This window comes from Trichosurus vulpecula, chromosome 4 (genome assembly GCF_011100635.1).
Source record: "Trichosurus vulpecula isolate mTriVul1 chromosome 4, mTriVul1.pri, whole genome shotgun sequence".
NCBI lineage: Eukaryota > Metazoa > Chordata > Mammalia > Diprotodontia > Phalangeridae > Trichosurus > Trichosurus vulpecula.
Genome location: NC_050576.1, coordinates 167,960,663 through 167,983,320, shown reverse-complemented (window position 1 = coordinate 167,983,320; position 22,658 = coordinate 167,960,663). Strand labels below are relative to the sequence as shown.

Below are 22,658 nucleotides of genomic sequence, written 5' to 3'. Positions count from 1 at the left end.
AGAGGCCACTCGCCCTTGGCTCTTTGCAAGGTTAATACATTGAAGACTGGTCCCATTGTGAAGAAAGAGGAAAAACAATGAGAGAAGACAGGGAAAAACGTCCTTTCCCATGCTGGGGCCACTCCTCTCATCACTGGGCAGTGCCCAGAATGGTTGGAGGCTGTGGCCTAGACTCTGAGTTCCTGTCTTCCTTTTCCTCTCCTCATTTTGTGTCCTATCTCCAGCGATCTGGCAGGGGAGAGCAGGCCAGTGGGCAGGGCCTTTGCCAGGCTATGACTTACTGTCTTTAGGGTGAGATCACACATCTCTCCGTGCTTAAGGCAGCTGTAGCCTCTGGCCCCAAACCCTCTTTCCTGTGCCATCTGTCCATCGAGCAGCTGCGCTAACCTCACCAAGAATTCCCAGAGAGCACCAGACCCACTCCCTGTTCCCCTGCAAGCTTCGAGGGTGCCTATTGTCTGCTGAAGGATGGCCAGTCAGGTAGGGACACTGCGCAGTGGGCAGGCCCTGGAAGTCAGACCCACAGCCTGAGGGTAGCCTGCTGAATGAATGAATGAATGAATGATAATTATTAAGCACTGGAAATTCAAATAACAAAAGGAGAGAGAATTCAGTGGCAGCCTTATGGCTAATGGCAAGGCTTGGTAGTCCTTAGGACTCATTGGGATGTCTATCCCACAGGAGCCCACAACTATTGGGAAGGGGGTACAGATCTCAGGGTCAAAGTGGAAAGGGAATTCTGGGTTCCTTCTCATTGGCTCTGAATCTCTTCCTTTTCTCCTGATCCCTTGTTCCGACCCCAGAGGCTTCCTGGTATAAATGCCAGATCCTGTTTAGTTCAACAGCTTCTCACAGAAAAAAGAACTTCATCCTCACGGCTGAAAAGGCCATGGCCACCACTCCTATTCCCTTCCTCCTCGCCCTCATTTGTTACAGTCCTCCAGGTCTCCTGGAGGTGTTAACTTTTGGTTACCCTGACATATGAAACGCAGCCCCTCAGAAACGAAGGTGCCCTCTAAGAGGCTCTCCTGCTTTTCTAGTCAGCCCCCTCCTACTCCCGCTCCCCTGCTTTGACTCTGTGAAGGCAGCATTAAGGAAAGAAGAGGTGCTATGGACTGAAGGAGCCCCTTCCAGGAGCCTGACTTCTGCCCCATCTGAAGGCCCCGGCCTGTTTCAGCGCCAAGTCCATCAGTGACCTCCCCATCTGGAGCCCAACAGGATGGATCTCAGGGTGAGTTTTTGTTTGCTTGGAAATGCCATTTGATGTATCATTGGAGGTGTCGACAGGCTGGGTAAATAGATAGAAGTTCAAGTGTGCTTCTGAGCAAACGTAGCATGGGAAAGGGGGTGGGGTCAAAGGGCAGCAGAAACCATATGTGAGCCAAGAGAGGGAAAGTCATTATTGAAATGCACCCACACAGTTTGTAGTTGAAAAAAATGGCTTTATGTTCTGATATGTAAAATAAAACGTCCATGCTATGTAATAAAACACTTAATGTTCCCACCACCTGTATCTAACGTGGCTTCTAATAAAGATTTATCTGTAGTATATATAGGTTTTATCTAACCAGTTCTTAGTTTTTACATCAAAATGTGTAATTAAAAAATCTTAAATAGATGTCTTTCCAAAAATCCTCGCAATATTCATTTTTTTTAATTATTTTGATTGTAAAAGCAAAGCTGCAATGGACATGTGGCCTGCCTTGGTGATATATATTTATATAATATATAAATAGCTATTCAGCATGCAAAGAGTGTAGTGATTTCCCAAATTGGATTACAGAGTCCACACCAGCCGCACATGTAGTCTGGTGATGTCCCATACTGGTGAATTGGTTGAAAACATCCGTATCACTGGCCTGGGCTTAGCGTGGTTCAAGAATCCTTCTCATGCCTCTGGCTGAGCTCATGGGCTGGATTCTCTGGAAGAAGTGAATGTTTTCTCAACTCCCATTTTTATTTCTGTTGGGCTTCTTCCCTCCAAGGCGGGGATTCTCCAGGAGACAGAACTCTCTCCAAGCGATGCCTGACTTTGGCTCCACGATAGCCGCCTGCTGGCACATCCAGGTGAAGTTGATATTTCTTGAGTGCTAATTCTTGGATGAAGATGGAGTCTGAGAGATGAGGTTCTCCCACATGCATGGGGGGAGGGGGAGGGGGAGGGGGCTGGGGATGCAATGCCAAAAACTAGCAGTAGAAGATGCTCTTGATAGCATTTTCCCTACTGGCTCACCTCTAAATCGAAATACTATGTTAAGATACTTGTCATCTCCCTGACCCTGTTTGACTTCCCTGTGGGTTTTCCTTTCCTGGATCTCCAAGGCGCTCATAAGGAGCCAAAGGCCAAAATTGTGGATGGCCCTTTCCCCAAACTAGACTGGAGTCAGATTCCAGACTGTGCCAACAATCTCCCCCAGCCATGGTGATCTGCCCCTGAAATGTCATGCACATTTTCCTCTGGATGAGGTCTCCCTACTCAGCTCCAGGATCACACTGTAGAGACCTCCCAAAGACACCCTAGCTCGACCAACCCTCCCACCCCAACTCCCACCCTTTGGGCACCACCAGAGGTCTGCCAGATCTGGATGGACTAAAGATACTTCTTGGGTCATTGTTCTTTCTTCATGATGTAGCATTAGTTGTAGGTCAGAAAGTAGGTGTTCTCCAAACGCACCCTTCCCCCCCTTGGAAATACACGACTGTGTAGGTTTCTCTATAGCGCAGGCTGCTCCCCCGGGATTAACACTGGATTAACAAGGTCCTGGATCAGTAACACTGTCTGTCTGGTCATGAGACCTCAGAGTCATCCGTCAGTCCAGTTCTCCACAGTCCCCATTCCTGAATGATATTGTAAGGAAGACTCCCGGGACAAGGAGAAGCTTTGGGAGTAGAGGAATTCGTTGGCAGCGTTCAGGTGCGGGGATGGGGGTTTCCTCTCACACACCGGGGGCAGCCCACGTTCTCTCGGAAATGAGGTGGACGGCCCTCGCTCTCGGGCCTGAGCCTGCGAGAGCTGGTTATAGATGCTGAAGTGGGTGTTCCCTGGAGGCTGGGAGCTCTGCGTGGACACGGAGGGGAGCCGGGGCATCATAGTGGTGGCAGTAAAGTGAGCAGGGAAGGGCTGGTAGGGCACAGTCTCCATTGTCTGCACGCTGTAGCCGGTGTACGGCGCCACCGATGTCCACATGTTACAGCTCAGCGGGGGTGGGGGAAGGTCGTCCACTGCTGACACGCCGGCGATCTCAGCCCCAGAACTTGAGTACATGCAGGCTTCCCGAGGAGTCACCTCGCTGCAGTAGGAGGGACTCAGCATCTGCTGGTCGTAAGGCGGCGGTGAGCGGAAATAGTGATCATCCCCCACAGAGGATGAGGCTTCCAGGTAGGAGCGTTTGCAGGGTAGGTCCAGGTGCCTCGTGCTGTCTGCAGGAAGAAAAACATACTTTTAGGCAAGAACCATCCCCCTCAGATCAACTACAGTCCCCTGGGAAGCCCATGTCCAGGATGCTAGAACTACACCTGCGCTTGTCATTTTGTACGTACCTGCGGCTCTAGCAGGAAGCACAGTGGACAGTCAGAGGGACAATTCGTGCTCAGATTTCATAGCGGGCTAGAGCTGGGCAGTGGGTGGAGCCGAGAAGGAAAAGGGGTGGTGCTTAATGATCATCTAGCTGAGAGCCAGAAAGCTTGTGACTTGTCCAAGGTCACCCAGAGCTAGTCGGTGGCAAAACCAGGACTCCAGCCCAGATCTCCTAACTCCAAATTCAATCTTTTTCCAACTGTGCTGTACTTTCAGGATGGATCCAACTCTAATTTGGGGGAGGATATTGAAAGATAACTCATGTTCATATAGCAAATATTTACAACCCTGGGAAAAAGAGAACGCCTGCATAGTTTCCTCCCTTCTCCATTTTCCAGGTGATAATCACTCAACTAGGAGAGGAGTGAACAGGGACTTGAACTCAAGAGTTCTGATGCCAGGTCCACTGTGGTAATGAGGACTTGTGGACTGGATAGTTAAAGACAGGAGCTGTATTTTGAGCCAACAGCTCGGCTCTATTTATGCTACATTGAGATGATAAACACAGTCCATGCTGGATTCCCTAGGTCCTCCTTCAAGCATGTGGACTCACACTTCCCAGTCCAAACCCACGACCCCAGAAAGGACTTTTCCTCCATCCAAACAACCTGGGTCAGGGTGCTTTTGTAATGGTTCCTCTTGACAAATTCAAGAATCCCTTTTCAGATGGTTTATCATGCCTTCTTCCCTTCCCTATTAACAGACCTCTCTCTATTTTAACCACTGTCTTGTTGAAGGCTGTAGATGTGTTCAGGATAAGGCATGAGGCCCCAGTGGGCTAGAAGAATGGAAGGGGGAGGAAGGAAAAAGTACTTTAAAATGCCCTTGCTTTCCTTGCTACCTACCTAGCATGATAGGTGGAAATCTAGAGCTGGAAGGAACCACAGAAATCATCTGGTCATGGCTTGACAGATTTAACTGGAAGGAACCCTAGAGGTCATCAAGTCCAACCCCTTCATTTTGTTTGAGTCTCAGAGAAGTTGAGACATGCTCAGGGAGAGGCAGATAGGTACTGACTGGCCCTAGAGTCAGGAGGATCTGAGTTCAAACGTGGCCTTAGACACATATAGCTGTGTGACCCTGGGCAAGTCACTTAACCCAGATTGCCTTTAAAAAAAAAAGACTTGCTCAATGAGTACCCAAGTCAGGATTTGAACTCAGATCCACCTGATTCCGAGTCCAGCATTCCATCTCCTACACTGTCATAGCTGCTTGTTTCATAGTCCAATCCCCTCCTTTTACAAATGAGGAAACTGAAGCCCAGTTCACCCAAGCAGGGATAGCCAGAGATGGCATTATGGGATTCAACCTGTATTCTCTGACTCCCAAGTGTACCACACTCCCTCTACATCTACAGTTCTCAGCCTTCACAAGCAGTGTGCTGTGGTCATTTTCCAGGTGTTTCTATCTCTCATTACTCTGCCCTTGGTCTCCCCAGATTAATTATCCAACACACACACACACACATACACACACACACACACACACACACACACACACACACACGCCATCCTTGGTATTACAGAAAGCTATCTGGCTCCCCATGTGATGATCAGCAAGTGAGTTATGATGAAGGCTCATGGAAAGGATTCTCAAAGGCAGCCATCCCTAGTAGAGCCTCAGAGTTCTGCTACGATGGTACTAGATGTCTGTCCTGCTTTCCCCTTGGGACACCATAGCATCTTCACAGAGAGGACCTCGTTGGCTTGTGAGATTATTAGGAAGAGGCAATATCACCATCCCCATTCTATAGACAGAATAACTGAGGTCTAGCAAGTATTAAGGATATGCCCTGAGGCTGTAACCAAATCATAGATGATATGATCATCTATCTTGAGTTGGAAGGACCTCAAGAGTTCCTCTCTGACTTCTTTATTTTTGCATGGGACTTCCCAAAGATCACACAGGCATTCCCAGCACCAAACACTGTACCTAGGACATCATAGATGTTTGCTGATCGATTAAGTGGCAGAGTGGGAATTTTAGCCAAGTCCCAATTCAGTGCTCTTTGTACCATACCACCTTGCCTTGAGGACCACAGAAACAAGGTCTCTTCTCCTTCATGTAAGTGGAAGGTTCAGAATGTATAAAAGAGCTTCTAGAACAAGGACTTTTGTCCTTTCTATTCCCAGACACCCACCCTGGGTCCTTTTAAACACCATGACATCCCTTACAGGTCCATTCATGAGCAAATTGGCTAAAGGGTACAAATCTGGATGATCTGCAGTAACAAGGGTAGGATTATCACTGGAAGCATGGGTTCATGGATCTCAGGCAGGAAGGGCCTTCTGGGGCTAATCAGTCCAACCTCCTCACTTTGAAGATAAAGGAACTGAGGCCCAGGGAGGGACTGGCTCAAGGTCACAAAGCTAGTAAGTATCAGAGTCAGAATTTGAATCCAGGTCCTCTGATACAAGAGCTAGTGCTCTCTCATTGCACCAAGCAGGCACACGGTAGCTAGATCACTGGGCCAGGAGTTGGAAAGGTTTGAGTTCGAATCCAACCTTAAACATTTAGCAGCACGAGACCCCACACAAGTGGCTTAACCTCTCTCAGGCTTAATGGGGATGATAATAGAACCTACTTCTCAGAGCTATAGAATAAGGATCAAATGAGATCCCAGATGTAAAGTGTTTTGCAAACCTTAAAGGGCTCTATTTTGTTGTTGTTCAGTTGTGTCTGACTCTTCGTGATCCCATCTGGGGTTTACTTGAAAAAGATACTGGAGTGGGGTTTGCCATTTCCTTCCCCAGCTCATTTTACAGATGAGGAAACTGAGGCAAACAGGGTTAAGTGACTTGCCCAGCTCTATAAATATTAGTAATTATGAGGATTATTATTCAGCCTCTGACTGGGATTTTCCAAGGACCTCATTCTAATCAAATGTTCCGGTCTGCTCCCATATCAAACCTTTGCCAAGAGCCTCCAGCATAGGGCAAAATTGACTTAAGTCCCGAAGACAGGCAGTCAGAGCAACCAAGGAGGTAGTGACATTGGGTGAGGCTCCAGAGGCAAAATGAAAAGAATCAAACAGCAGCTGAGAATAAGGAGACCCAGCTAGGGCCACAGGTCCCTTCAGGCAGGTTCTTCTCTCTACCCGCTCCCTACCCCATTCTCAAGTGATGAAGAGGTAGTAAGTGGAATAGCCCTGTGCAGAGAAAGCTCTAGCTAATATAAGCTCTCTTAACTTGGGGGTCTGTAAACTTGTTTGTTTAAAAAAATACTTGGACAACTTGTGATGATGTTGTCTCAACATATTTGGTTTCCTTTGTAATTTTTCTTTTATGCATTTACAAACATGATTCTGAGGAGGGGCCCATAGGTTTCAACAGCTGGCCAGAGGGGTCCATGACACTGAAAAGGTTAAAAACCCCTCCTCTAATCAATCGGTCAATAAGCATATATTAAGATACTACTATAGGCCAGCCACTGGGGATGTAGAATAAAGATATAAAGGATATGCCAGCCACTGGGGATGTAGAATAAAGATATAAAGGATATGCCAGTCACTGGGGATGTAGATAAAGAACGAAATAATTGCTACCCACAAGGAGCTTACATCCTCTATCCATGTGCTCTTTCCTCCTTCCTTCCCTCCCTCCCTCTTTCTTTCTTTCTTTCTTTCTTTTTCTTTCTTTCTTCTTCGTTCCTTCCTTCCTTCCTTCCTCCCTCCCTCTCTCCCTTCTTCCCTCCCCCCTTCCCTCCTTTCCTCCCTCCCTCCCTTCCTTCCTTCATTCCTTCCTTCCTTCCTTCTTTCCCCCTCCCTCCCTCCTTCCTTTCCTTCCTTCTTTTGCCCCTCCCTCCCTCTCTCCTTTCCTTCCTTCCTTCCTTCCCTCCTTCCTCCCTGCCTCCCTTCCTTCCTTTCTCTTCCTTCCTTCCTTCTTTTCCTCCAACCCTCCTAGGATTTTTGGTTCTGAGAGGTAGTCACTTACCTCGTCTCTTCAGGCAATGATAGAACAGCCCCGAGTCTCTCTGCCCTGGGAAGGTGTTAAGGGATAGGTCTTGCCCTTCAGCAGCAGCAAACTGCATGTGTGCCCCATTCTCATACTGATAGTGCTGGAGCGCCTGATGGGCGCCATGCAGTGGGCTTACATCAGGCTTAGCAGAAAGCTGAGTGGAGACGAGTCTCTGTCTCATGATGCTTTTGGAAATCACCGGATATTCTTTGCTAGAGAGGGAAGGGAGAAGGAAGAAAAAGATAAATAAAAACTCGCTCCCATTTGTGGAGGGTGTCCTTGTTCCCAAAGCATGTTCACACTGTTTCGTTTCACCCTTACAATTCTGAGACAGGGCAGGTGTTATTTCACAGTCAAGGAAACTGAGTCTCATAGAGGTTAAGTCATGTGCCTTGGGTCATACAACTCATAAGTGGCCAAGCTGAGACTCTGGACTCCTGGGCCCTTCCCTGAAAAATTATCCTCCACCCCAATCATCCATGAGGGCCATGGAAAAGCTTGAGTGTTGGCTATGGACCATGAAGATGGGGCCTCCTTTCTCTCATACCTCTGTAAGCGAGCCACACGCAGGTCACTGTCATCACTGCCCCGGAATCCTTTGGCAAATGGGTTATTCTCAATTTTCAGTTGAGTGATCTGTCCAAGAAGGAAACAGAAGAGTCACTGACATAGTATATTCCCTTAGGGTCAGAGTCAAGGCACCTGCCTCCTCTCCTTTTTAAAAATGTATCTCTTATCTGAACTTTTATTCCTTTAGTCCAAAGAGATGAATACTAGAGTGATGTACCCTGTCCAGTCAACCTGTAACTTTCAAAGCTGTCCTGTTTGTCAGTGCTTCTCTCTGGACTTCTATTCTCTTCTCTTGTCTCATCTCATAGCCATCTCATAAAATGTCCTGTACTTGGATGAATATGGATTTTAGGGCAGGAGTTGCATAGGACACCATCCTTTTCTTTGGCCCAGCCTTGAGAGGCCCTAGCTAACTTTCAGTGTCCCCTCAGTATCCCCTAACTAACTCTATATTTCTCCATTTGGCCCCCTTTTATGGGGATCTCTCAGGAAATATTCAGCAATGGCCTACTTGTCCATTTACTGCTATTCCTAGTGCCAATCTAGCACCCTCTGTCCCACAAATAACCTGGCTCCACATTACCATTTTGATGAAGGAAAAGGGCACAACTCTGGAAAAGAGCCAGGGATGTCCTGATGGAGTGCTTGAATGAAAGTAGAAATTCATCCTACCTGCCCTTATAAAGAAGTAAAGCTAGCCACGATGAGTACAAGAAACCCCAAAGGTAACAGGAAAAAGACTGGGGGAGAGAAGAACAAGCAAAGATTCTACCCTGGGCAAGATCGGTGTACCCTTTTTTATGATGTCATGGGGAGAGAGGATGCTAGATCAAAGTTTTTGTTCAATCATTTTTCAGTCATGTCCCACTCTTCCTGACTCCATTTGGGGTTTTCTTGGATACTGGATATTGGAGTAGTTTGCCATTTCCTTCTCCAGCTCATTTTATAGATGAGAAAACTGAGGCAAACAGGGTTAAGTGACTTGCCCAGGATCACACAGCTAGTAAGTGTCTATGGTCAGATTTGAACTCAGGTCTTCCTAACTCCAGGCCTGCCAAACCTAGCTGCCCTCACTGGATCAAAGTACTCAGCTTCAATCAGCAAATCCAATGCTCTAGGAGGTCTGGGATGGAGAAGAGTAATCTGGTTCCAAAGGAGAGTTCCAAATGAACAAGTCTGAAGGATTTCAATCTAGTGAGATTGCTCAGGGATCGGCCATTTCAAAATAACCAGAGAGAAGTGATGACATCCCCCTTTCTCCTTGCCACAACCCAATTACAGCTTCTCCCAAATCCCTAAATCATCCAAACTGCTCTTTTGTAGAGTATTCTGCTGCCCCAAGCCTATCTGGCCCCAGCTCCACTGTCATATGGGAGTTATTCCAAGCCCCACAGTTCAAAGCAAAAGGAACTAGGTTAGTTCTACAGACCTATCGGGGAACCAACGGGGCCAGGACACCAGAGTTGGCATCTACCTCCAGCCCCATGGCATCTAGAATAAGAGCAGGAGGTATGGGAAAGGTGGGAAAAATCATAAGAGGGATGGGCACAGAGTGAGCTCAGCTTGCACATTCTGACTAATTGGAAGGGGTGGAGCTGCCAGCCCCTGGGGGCAAGGCTCTCCCTCTCCAGTCATCTTTCAAGTGGGCAAATGCCCCAGTTCTTGGGCACCTTTTCCTGTAATCTACCTCCTCCCCAGTGAGCTGGAGCCAGAGCTAGACCAGAATCACTTCACTCAAAGTGAAACGGACAGAATCAGAACAATTCATGGGATGACCAGTCATACTTCAAGAAAAGAGAGGAGGTAAAGAAAAAATTGAAGGCCCCCACCCCCAATCCATGCCCTGATGTTTATCAGCATGTCCCTCATCTCTCTCCCTAAGTATGTATATGGAGGTCATGAGATTTCTGACTCTTTTCCAGGTCATCATTAGCTTTGCTTGCTGGTCTGAGTAACATCTTAGAGTTTATGAGGTCCCATGGCTGTGGATCCCTGCCCAGGCAGCTCTTCTCACCATGCATGGGAGTCTTATGGAATATAGACTTGGGCTGGATAGGACCTTAGGGCTGATCTTGAGTGGGGAAAATGAAACCCGAAGAAGTGAAGAGACTTGTCCAAGGTCACGTAGGGAGCCAGCAACAGAGCCAGGTACACCCAAGAGGCTTCAATGAGAACTCAGTGTCCTCTGCTATGCTTCCTGCCTGTTTTGGGCTGTGTTGTGCTAAGAGGTTGGTTTTCTTCTGTTCCATGCCAATGGCATAGCTCAGGCTGTTCCCTATTAACAGGATGGGTGATGTGTTTGGTCTTCTGGCCTCTCTCCCAGGTCAGGGGCAGGCAGGATGAGGGGCGGTAATGAAAGCAAGCAGAGAGAACACTCGCTATACCTTGTGGTTCTGGTAGGAAGTCACTGAAATGAAGGAGGTCTCTGGGAACACATGCGTGCAGAAAGCCGTGTTCTTGGAGCCAAAGGCATTGTTCTCATCGGCCTTCACGATGTGCAGACGAGGCTGGTACTTGTGCATGGAGTTGAGAATAATCTGAAAAAAGAAGGAAGATGCCGTGAGCATTTTGTAGCTGGGGGTCTACTTTCACAGGCCACTTCTCATCTCCCTAATTGCAGGGAGGGGAGGGTTGCTCTTCTAGACCTAATGCAATTCAACTCAATTCAGTGGTGCTGGGGACGTGAAGACAACCAACTGATGCAGAATGAGGTAAACAGAACCAGAACAATTTATGCAATAATCATGACATTATAAAGACAAACAACTTTGAAGGACTTAAGAACTCTCATCAATTCAATGACCACCCACAATTCCAGAGGACTGAAGATGAAGCATACTACCCACCTCCGAATAGAGAGATGATGGGCTCAAGATGCAGATTGAAAAATGTATCTTTGGACAAGGCCAATGTGAGAATTTGTCTTGTTTGACAATGAACATTTATAATAAGGGTTTTCTTTTTCCAGTGGGGGTTGAGGAAGGTAGATAGAAAAGAAATAAAGAAAAGACCAACAGAGAAGTCCTTGTCCTTAAGGAACTTATTTTCTCCAGGAGGAATACAACATGTACACTGATAAATGTAAGTCGTGGTAGCTTGTGAAGGAAACAAAAGAGAGAGGTAAGACTAAGGGATCTAGAGATGTTTGAGGAGGAAGAAAAGTAGAAACAGGAAAATTAAGAATAAAGAGGAATGGCTACATGCTCTAAATCACTAACAGTCAAGAAATGCACATTAAAACAGGTCTGAGGTTCCACCTGACTCCTGCCAAGTTGGCAAAGATGAAAATGACAATTGTTGAAGGGGCTTTGGAAGGCAGGCACACTAATGCATGGTTGGTGTAACAGCAGAGTGGTTCTGCCATCATGGAAAACAATCTAGAATTGTACCCAAAAATGTCAATCTGAGTATACCCTTTGATCCAAGAAATTTTTTAGTCATTTATCCCAAAGAGGTCAAAGACAGAGAAAGGTAATTAATATACCCCCCAAATTTATTCCATCACTTTTTGTTGTGGAAAAAAACTAGAAAAAAGTGGGGAAAGCCCAATATTTGAGAAATGGCTGAAAAAAAGTGTTATTTGTAAACATAATGGAATATGATTATGTTAGAAGATAATTATGAATATGAATTTAGTGCCTCAGTTTCCTCAGCTATAAATTGATCCTAAGGCCTCATGGATGAGGTGGTCCCTGAGTTCAGCCTTGAAGAAAGATGAGTGAAGATGAGGGGAGAGAGTACATGGGGGATGGCCTGGACAAGGCCATTGAGGTGGGAGAGGGACTGCTGAGTTCAGAGTCCTGTTCGGCTGGATCATGAGCAGAGGAGCAATGAGGAAGGAGACTGGAGAGGTAGGGGGGAGTCACTGTGGAGAACTTTAAATGCTGAGGTCCTCTACAACACCAACACCTTTGGATCAGAGGAAGACTTTAATAAAGAAACAAGGGAATAAAAGAAAGGAGACAGGCAGCATTGCAGAGTAGGTGGAGAACCAGCCCTCCCAAGTGAAAAAAAAAAATGCCAGGTTCAAGTCTCTCTCACAGACAGTGTGAGACAGACTGTGTGGCCCTGGATGAATCATTTAACCTCTCAATGCTCTAAGCAACTCTCTAATAATAAGTGTGCATATTTTGCTTTGCAGCCAGTCAGTCAACAAATACTCATTCATCACTTATTAGGAGTAAAGTACTCTGTTAAGAGCTGGAGGTGCAAAGAAAATCCTCGGTGGAGTTTAAAATGTGCCAGTGCCATTGCTAGCTCCCCTTTATGGTTAGTCTGTGGCCACACTTCCTGAGGGGGCCCATTCAGGCTGGGTGGCCAGAACTCGATTCTTCTAGGAGAGGCCACAGCCAGCTTCTGCTCTTGGTGACCTGCCTTGGGGAGCGGAGAGGAAATACTCAAGCCAAAGCTGAGCATTAGACCTCCACCTTTCTCTCCTCTCTCAGTCTTTCCCCACTACATGATCTGCTCCATAGAATCTGGCAGTAAAACTATTCCTCCCCCTTCCCTTCATTCTTGTTCTCCTTTCCTGACTCTTCTGTCTTCCCCTCTTCTTTTATTTTCTCATTCCCAAGATCAGTTTTTGGTTGGATTAGATAACATCCCTTCCAGTTCTGGAGCCATGCTCCTATGAACCTATTGGCTTCAGTTTCCTCATTTATAAAATGAGGGGAGTGGGCCTCTAAGGTCCATTCAACTCTATATCTGGGCTCCTATGACTCTCTCTGGGCCTCAGTTTCCTCATTTGTAAAGTGAAAGGGTTGGATTCAAGGGTGAGAAACCTGCAGACTCGAGACCAGATGTGGCCCTGTAGATCCAGAGGGCCTCACCTGAGGACCTAGAGGGCCACATGTGGCCTTGAGGTCACAAGTTCCCTACAAGTCCCTTCCAGCTCTGAACCTATAACCCTAAGTGCCACTCACTCTTTCTGGAAAGGAAAGAGAACTTTCTAAGCCAAAAAGTCTTGCTCCATCTAGACCCTTAGGGTTTTCTTGAAAATAACTCCATCCCCAGGAAGTAATAGCTGCCAGCTTAGGGCAAAGGGCAGAATTAACTCAGCTTAAGGTAGAAGGAGACGGATGAGCCCAGACTCCAGGGTCACTTACCGACCCGGTCACATCAGTTGCTTCTCCAGTATCTCAACTCAGTGGAACAAGAAAGATGCCCCAGGCCCAGCCTCTTGTTCCCAGCTCCTGCTTCAGCTCCCCTGGGACTTGGGGGAGGAGAAGTTGATTCCCTTAAGTCCCAGCTCAGCAAGGCTCCACATAGAGAGTGTCCAAGCCCCCAGGAGTGTCCCTCAGTAGTTACCACTCCCCAAATCTGCTTCACCTAGCCTCACCCGGCCCTCCCTACGGTAGCGGCTGCATTATGTGCCATTAAAATGCATTTTTTATTGTTGACATTTGCCAGACACCCTTCCCACCGGAGGCTAGACCAGGAATTTGGGGCATTTTATCAGCACGTCTGTAACCATTTAGCTGCTGGTCATGGCTGAGGTAGGCTGGGATAGGCCTGCCAGAATCGCTTCCCTTTTTAAGTTCCTTTTCCTTTAACTGGGTGCCCTTTTCTAGATCTTTTTTCTCCGGCTCCTGACCCCCTCCAGATGGGAGGACAAGTCCATGGGGGACAGGCTAAATGCTAAGGCCTTTTGAAGAGTTTAACCCCTGAGAACCTGGCTGGCAGCAAGGAAAAAAGAAGAACCCTCCATCATGACCAGCCATAGCAAGAGACAAGAACCTTTCCTGGGAAACTTGAGTCAGTGTTTAAAGAGATGTCTTGACAAAGAGGGATCACACTAGGCCTGCTGGGCTATGGAGGGCAGAACTAGCAACAATGGCTGTAAGTCAGGGAAGCAGATTTATTCCTGAGGTTGAGGAAAACCTCAGCAATTAGAGCTACCTCAAGAACAGATAGGCTGGCTTAGGAAGTAGTGAGTATCCCTCATTAAAGGCCCACATTGTCAGTTATTTTGTCAAAGGACTCCTTCTCAGCTACAGGTGGGAGGAGATGGCCGCCTAAGTCCCTTCTGACTCTGAGGTTCTCTACAACGCCATGAGACATCAGAGGGGACTTTAATAAAGAAACAAGGGAATAAAAGAAAGGAGAGAGGCAGCACGGCAGAGTGGGCAGAGAACCAGACCTCCCAAGTGAAAGAAAAAGAAATACCAGGTTCAAGTCTCTCTCACAGACAGCATGATACAGACTGTGTGGCCCTGGATGAATCATTTAACCTTTCAATGCTGTAAGCAACTCTCTAAGACTATAGACCAGTTGCTGGTTTGCATTGGTTGAGGTGTTTCCTCACTGGGAGTTCCCAGCACCTATGATGTCTCAGGTCTGGACAAAAACAAGCAGAAAGGAGCCCTAGCAATGAGGAGCACAGTCTCTGTGGGAAGAGGTAGCAGGGGTACCATGGGTAGAGTAAACCTAGGGGCGGGGGCAGGCTAATCTTTGTCCCTGTTGGAGGTTGGAGGGGAGGACGGCCCCTTGAAAAGCATGCCCAGGTGACCATGCTCTTGTTGTACAGAGAGATGGCCTGGGGCAGTGGTTTAGCTGCTATGCCTTAAGAGCCACTAGAGGGTATGAGGAAAGGCTGAGGGCTGGTAGGTGCCACAAGGACAGCACTTCCCGAGTGAACATAGGGCACACTCTGGAGCCCATAGTCCAGCCAACCCTGCTAGTCCCACCTCTGCCTCAAGGCCACCTTCTCCTGGAATGTTTCCTTGAATAACCCTAGCTCCCAACCTCCAGCTAGTCAGGGCCTCCTTAGTGTACTTAAGTAATGACTCTGTTTAGACATTTTCAATGATTACACATGTCCCTCTTTTGCATCCATATGGATAATCTTTATTGTTTCCCAGGTGTCTAATGCTTAGCGTTGCAGCCCTCATACACTCCTGTACTCCCTGGTTAACTAGCAGTCTGTCCTAATGCAAGCTATCATTATACAATAACGAATATTCATAATGTTGATTCTGAATATAGGGTAGCTGTCCAACCTAATGAAGGAGGACAACCCCGAATGCCTGGGGGGAAGGGACCAGACCAGACCTAGGCGATTGTGAAGTAGAAATTTTCAACAAAGAATTTTAAACTAAGACCCATTCTCCAAATAGGAAATTGGGGAGAGGGGAGGGACAGGTTTGGAGGAAAGTCAGTCACATTAAATGGTGAAAAAACAAGCCTTAGATTCACTGGGCTAAAGTTCTAAAAGACAGGCATAGGCACAGAGAAAGAGATAGAAACACAGAGACAGTCAATAAACATTAAGTGTGTACTAGAAGGACATAAGAAAGACAAAAGGGGACAAAGGGGAAAAGAAAAGGAAGGAAGACGGAAAGAGACAAAGATAAAAGAAAGAAAAAAATCAGCCTAAGGACAGGAACATTGTCATGGAAGCCTATTCTGGGAAATTGGTTGGGAGGCAGGGGAAAGGAGGGATATGATCAGTCTCTGTAGTTGGGAGATTCTCAGCCAGCACCCTAGGCTAGCCCAGGAATCACCCAAATGCCTAAGTTATCAAAGTAATGATGATTTGGAATCCTAAAGCAGGACCAAAGTTATGTTCTTCTGAACAAATTTACTCTAATTAAAATGACAGGGAAGAGTGTCATCTACTTCAGAAAGAATTCTATCCGATAGTGTTAAATTTTTTAGGTTCTTGTGTTTGGTATCAGTTTTTTGGATATTTCATTTGAATTATTAATGCATTCAAATGCAAAGCACTGTGGAAAAAATAATTTTAAAATGGGCCATGATCATCATCTCATTGGAATTATAATCCCACAGAGGAGTTATAGCAACACACAAATGTGAAGTACTATGCAGTAACCATCCAATAATTATGAAGAATTAAAATAGAATTATAATAGAATAGACTAGTGTTTTACAGACCCCATGTTTAAAATAGAATAGAATGGGATGGGATGGAATGGGATGGGATGGGATGGGATGGGATGAAATGGGTTGGGATGGCATGGCATGGCATGGCATGGCATGGGGTGGGATGGGATGGACTGGAGGAGCCCCCAGGTGGCTCAGTAGATACAGTGCTGGGCCTGGAGTCAGGAAGCCTCATCTTCCTGAGTTCAAATCCAGCCTCAGTCACACAGACCCTGGGCAAATCATTTAACCCTCTTTGCCTCAGTTTCTCTTCTGTAAAATGGGCTAGAGAAGGAAATGGCAAACCACTCCAGGGTCTTTGCCAAGAAAACCCTAAATGGGGTCACAAAGAGTTGCACTCAACTGAAATGACCGAACAACAACAAAGAATGGCCTGGAAACAAAAGAGAAGTTTATAAGCAGTTTTCATTGAAGAGGTGAGTGTGGAATTTTATATACGCTGTCAGAAGTTATTTTCTTTATTACCAGGGAAGGCTCCCTATGGAGAGGACAATATCTGGAAATAACTGGGATGTAACAAGCAAAGGCACCAATAAATCTTTTTTTCTTTTAAGAAGAAAGGTACAAAGCACTTGCTCTGTGAAGTTGGAGAAAGGAAAGATCATTTCCACCTGGGAGGATCGCTGCTAATACCAGGTAAATGAAAAGCCCTGAAAAAGCTGGTGGGGGCTGAGAAATTTGTTCCATCCTTGGTCAGGACTGAATGAACCATTCCCTCTTGGCTTAGAATAAGGACACTAACTTTTCCCATCGCAAGGATTGCCATTTCTCTCTCCCAGCTGCCGTACAGAAAATCCTCCACAGAGACTGTATTGAAAGTGAAAAGAAACAGAAGCCTGGAGAAGAACAGTGATTTTTCTCCATCTCAAATCGCAGCCCAGAAGGGTTTTCCACATGCAAGCTTCCTATCCTTCCTCACTCTAGTGACTAGTTTCCTCATCTCTAAAATGGGTACGGTGATACTTATGCGACAGACCTCACAGGGTTATTGTAAGGAAAATGCTAAATAAATGGTAAAGTGAGATAGGGAATGTAGATTATTATTTATTTGGTGATGTTACACCTATTACTGTTAAGGCTTAAAGCTTCAATATTTCAGGAAGGGGAAAATAAATTCTTTTTTTTCACTTATTTTTCATATTCTTTTTTAATGGAAAAATAAATTCTAAAAACCCCAATATATGCAATAATTATAATCATTTAAATGAAAAACCAATCCTGAATCATTGCAATGACCAACATGGGATCTAGAGAAGAGTTGAGGAAATGTCCTCCACCCCTTTCAGTAGAGAGTTGGAGGTGGGGGCAGAGGGAGGCTATGGGTGGAGAACATTGCATACACTGCCAAAGGTGATCAATGTGGATTATATTGCTTAACTGGTTTTCTTTGTATCTTTGAGTGAGGATCTGAGCCTATCTGGAAATGACTGATATAAAAACACAAGGCATCAATGAAGCCCACCCACCTATTTTGAGAAGTAAAAAGCCAGACCAGCAAATTACAGGATGATCTTTCAGGCCAAGCCCGGACCTGCATTTAGCTTGCAATCAGTCACACAGATGTCCAGGACATAGGTAAACTGAAGTACCTGAACCCTCAGAGCAACCCCTGATGTGGAGAGCACAGGAAACTGTGGATAAGTCATCCCAACAGCAGTCATGGGACCTCTCTCACCCAATTAAGAAGAAGATTCTTCCACTAGAAGTTTGCCCGAAGACCAATCAACCCAATATACAAAGGCCAGAGCTACGCCCACCCAGGATACCAAGCAACCACAGTTGATGGGGGACCAAAGATACAAATAAGAAAAAAGAAAAAGTCCCTGCCCCAAGGCAATCTAATTAGGGAAGATAATACACAATAGAAAGCTGAAAAGGATGTGGAGGACAGGAAGGTACCAAATCACTAATAATAAAATAAATTCAAATGAAAACCACTGAAGTTCCAGCTCACATGCATCAGATTAGCAAAGATGGCAAAAAAAAAAAAAAAAGAGACAAATATTGGGGAGGCTACGGAAAGACAGGCATACACCAGAGAAAACCTACCAGACTAGCCAAGTCAGAACAGCTCCAGAAGAGACACAGGGGGTGAGTCCCAGTCTCAAGAGAGAGCCCCTCTCCACCTCCCCAGTCCTCTCATAGGAAGCAGGACAGAGGGCTTCCCAACAAAATGAGAGCATCAATTACATCGTCGAAATATATATTTTTCCTCAAACAAAACCAATGTAGTGAGAATTAGAAGGGAAAGAGTTAATTGGGAAAACTCTTCACGGCAAATTTCTCTGACAAAGTTCTAATATACAAGATAGATAGGTAATTGATACAAATATATAACAAGAGCATTCCCCAATATATAAATGTCAAAGGATATGAGCAGGCAGTTCTCAAAAGAAGAAATGCAAGCTGTGATATTAATCATATGAAAAGTGCTCCAAATAGTCAGTCATAGTCAAGAAACCCACTAAAGGTCTACTATGTGCTAGGCATTGTGCTAAGCCCTGGGGATACAAGTAGAAAAAAAGAAAAGAAAAGTAGTCCTTGCCCCCAAGAAGTTCATAATCTCTTGGGGAAGACAATGCACAAAAGAAAGCTGAAAGGGTTGTGTGTGTGCACAAAATCACTAATAAAATCAATTCAAATGAAAACAACTGAGGTTCCAGCTCACAGGCATCAGATTAGCAAAGATGGACAAAAAAAAAAAAAGGAAAATGACAAATACTGCAGTGATTATGGGAGGACAGACACACTGTGATGTTCCAACCATCCTGGAAAGAAATTTTTCGTAATCTGTACCTTCAAAATCATTAAACTGTGCATGCCCTTAACCCAGTGATGTAACTACTAAGCATGTCCTTCAAAGAGGTCAAAGACAGAAGGAAAGAAGATATTTGTACAAAATCATTTATAATAGTACCTTTTGTTGTAGCAAAGAAATGAAAACTAAGGCAATTTCCATCCATATGGGGACTAGCTGAACAATTATGGCATATGAATGTGATGGAATATTATTTTGCCTTAAGAAATGGTGGAAGAAATAGATTCAGAGAAACCTCAGAAGAATTACATGAAGGGAAATTAGCAAAACCAGGAGAACAATTTATGCAATGACTGCAATATTGTAAAGTAGAACAACTTCGAAAGACTAAAGAATTTTGATTGACACAGCGACCCATTGTAACTCCAAAGAGATGGTGCAGAATGGAACATACGTGTTCATGTATGTCAGCTAAGTGGCAAAGCAGATAGAATGCTGGATTTGGAGTCAGGAAGACTTGAATTCAAATCTTACCTCAGGCATTTGCCATGTGACCCTAAGCAAGTCATTTAGCCTTTCTTAGCCTCAGTTTCCACATCTGTAAAATGGGGATAATAATACCTCCTACCGCCTGGGGTTGTTGTGGGGATCAAATGAGATAACATGTATATAAGCACTTTGCAAACCTTAAAGCTCTACACAAATATTAGTTGTTACTATTATGTTTAGACTCAACCAACGTGTGAATTTGTTTTGCTTGACTATAACTTTTTTTTTTTTTTGCAAGAGAGGGCTTTTACAGGAGAGAGGGGACAGGAAAGAAGAGAAAATAAGACAATTTTGAAAAACCATTCATACATGTTTCATCTGTTGTATGACAGAGTTCAAGTTGTAGTGATTACATTATTTTCCAAATAAACACACATAATAGTGGTCAAGTCAGCTGACAGGTCTTAAAAAGCAAGTGTTGGCAGGTGAGTGTGTTGTGCATTGTTGGAAAGTACAGCATGTACTGGCAGAAATATGTGTGTGTAATGACTTGTTTACAATATGATACTATGTAGTTACATGACACAATATTGTGTTATCAAAATTTCAATGCAGGAAAAACCCCACAAATTTACAATAATTTATTGAATTTTATATATATTTGAAATGATGCAAATTTCAAAAAAAAAAATCTGTTAAAAGGTTAAAGAAAATAGATTTCCTGTGGGGGAGTTTGGCACTTAGTAATTTTCCTTTTTGAAAAGGGGATGGTAGGCCAAATAAGTTTGGGAACCTCTGTGCTAGAGGATCTCTGGCTGTCTAGATCCCACTGCCCAACTCTCTCTATACTGTTCTAGAATTAAAGAAATGCTCACTAAAAAATGAAAAGCTTGGGCTAGAACTCTATGGGGACTCTTCAGAGAGAGAGAGATCCTGGACCCTTGTACCCAGAAGGTACTTAATGATCATCTGCCGAACGAATTAATAGGGAAACAGCTCTAGGCTATGTCTCTCAGGTTCCTGTTCCTTTCTATCCCATTAACAGAAAAGGTTTGAAGGTAAAGATGTTGAGACCCAAGATCAGCAACACTTAAGTTTCAAAACCCAGCATGGGTCTTTATTATGGCTTCCCTGGGCTGAGTAGATTCAATTCGGGCTTCCTGGGCCACCCTACTCTACCCCACCCTCAAAGAACTAATGTCCTTCCTCCATAAAGCATTGTGAAAAGCTGACCTCCCCACCTTCATCTCTCTCCAGTTCCCTGATCTCATTTGTGGGCTAATTCACCCCCATTGTCCTAGGCCTCAGCCAACAGGAACTCTCATGACTGTAGGACACTTTAGCCCTACTTCTGTCTCTCTGCTACAGAAAGCAATTGTTTGTACATTTCTGGGGCCACCTGTACAAACACACCAGACCCATACAAACGGTATATCCATCCAGACATTGCCTACCTAAGTTTCCCTAGCACACAATTTTGAAATTCCATTTATGTTACTTTCCACTAGGGGAAACTGTCCCTCCTACCCAAAATACAGCCGTCAGAGTAGGACTATGCAATAGGCTAGGGGAAGAGCCAATGTGGGGTCAAGAAGACCTGGGTTCAAGTCTTGGCACTGCCGCTTACTATGGTTGCATGCTATTTTTCAGTTGTGTCTGACTCTTTGTGACCCCTTTTGGGGTTAAAGACACTGGAGCTGCTTGCCATTTCCTTCTCCGGCTCCTTTTACAGATGAGGAAACTGAGGTAAATAGAGTTAAGTGACTCATCCAGGGTCACACAGCTAGTAAGTGTCTGAGGCTAGATTTGAACTCTGAAAAGATGAGTCTTCCTGACTCCAGGTCCAGCACTCTGTGCACTATGGTGCCACCTAGCTGCCCTTGGCTGCAAGATCATAGGCAAATAAATTGCTTGAGTCTCATTTTCCTTCCATAAAATGTAAGTGATTGGATGAAGTAGCCCAAGATATTTTTTTTCCAGCTCTAAAGCATGGAGACAGTTCAAAGAGCATTAACCCTGGAGTCAGATGTCTTGGGTTCAAATCCTGCCTCTGATGTTTACTACTCAGGTGATCTTAGGCCTCAGTTTCTCCATCTGGAAAATGAAGAGTCTGACCAGATAGCCTCTAACATCACTTCCATCTCTAGATTCTTTAGGTTAACTTGTTTTTCTAGCACTTTCCAGACATGTCAGCTTGGGCTGTGGATGTGGGGAGGTGGGGAGGTGGGGAGGTGGGGAGAGGTGCTCAGTGCTTGGGGAGTTCTGCAGATCCATTACTGGATAGCTAGCTCCAGAAGGAGGCTCTCCTGGCTCACTTAATGGGGAAGGCACTCTTGCTCTACCTACCTCGTGCAGCTGTGAGAAAAGCTCTTTACAAGTCCTAAAACACTCTGGGAATATGTAATTATTATTGAATTTTAGAGTGAAACTAAATAACAGAGCTGACTCTAAAATCAGTTAGACTTTCCAATGTACCAGGAGGAGAAGAAACCTGGTATGTCCCAATGGCATAACAAATTCCATCACCAAAGAGATGCCAGACTCACAGAAGAAGCCAGAACCTAAAGCAGTGATATCTGATGAGAAGAACCCTCTCCCTAACAACTCAGCAGTGCCCCCTTTGGTTCTATCTGTCCTTCTGTATTAACCTACCTAGAACTGCCTTCCCTCCCAGTCAGTATGGACTTAGTTATTTAGGACTGTTGTTGATTGTTCTTCATTTTCAAAGACCAATGACATCATGGGTGATGTCTTGATTCATGAATAAATTGGTTTAAGGAAGGCAGAGTTGCTCGAAGTTGTCAGCCTCCCTCTCTCTCCCAGTCATTTAGATGGTAAGCTCCTTGAGGGCAGGGACTGTCTTTTCCCCCTCTTTTTGTATCCCCATTGATTAGCACAGTACCTGGCACATAGTAAGTGCTTAATAAATGTTTATTGAATGAATGAATGAATGTAGTAATTTTTGCTTCTGTCTTTGTATCCTCCAGGCCAAGCGTTGTCCCTAACACCCAGGAGGAACTTAATAAATGCTTGCTTAATGAATGGTTTGAACTGCCAGTGGCAGCGAAGTGCTATAATGGCCAGAGTGCCAGACTTGGAGCTTTGGAGTTAAACTGAAGACCTGAATTTGAATCCGGCCTCAGACACTGGCTGTGTGACTTACCTCGAGTTAGTTTCATAACCTTTTCCAGCCTCTTTCCTCACTGGGAAAATGGGGATAATCATGGCACCTGCCTCACAAGGTTGTTGTGAGCATCGAACAAGAAAACCCATGTAAAATGTCCATGAACCTGAAAGTGCTCTATAAATGCTAGCTATCATTATGGTTATTATTATGAATGATATTCCCAAAGGATGGCCCAGAGAACTTCCTTACTGGCCCCAAGTAAGGGGTTATTTGCAAAAC

The 22,658-nt window shown here is 45.1% G+C and overlaps 1 protein-coding gene across 2 annotated transcripts in view; it reads right to left on the bottom strand.

Annotated features, from left to right (window-relative positions):
* Positions 1 to 2,803: 2,803 nt before the first annotated feature.
* Positions 2,804 to 22,658, bottom strand: part of TBX4 (T-box transcription factor 4) — a 44,839-nt gene continuing 24,984 nt past the window's right edge. The window contains exons 5-9 of one of the 2 annotated variants that reach the window (XM_036757259.1): positions 10,488 to 10,640; positions 8,081 to 8,169; positions 7,510 to 7,745; positions 6,675 to 6,677; positions 2,804 to 3,420 (exon numbers count right to left, since the gene is read on the bottom strand). In XM_036757259.1, coding sequence (XP_036613154.1) covers positions 2,804 to 3,420; positions 6,675 to 6,677; positions 7,510 to 7,745; positions 8,081 to 8,169; positions 10,488 to 10,640 — 1,098 coding nt within the window. The remainder of the gene's footprint in view (positions 3,421 to 6,674; positions 6,678 to 7,509; positions 7,746 to 8,080; positions 8,170 to 10,487; positions 10,641 to 22,658) is intronic. The other variant, XM_036757258.1, reaches the window with a different exon arrangement.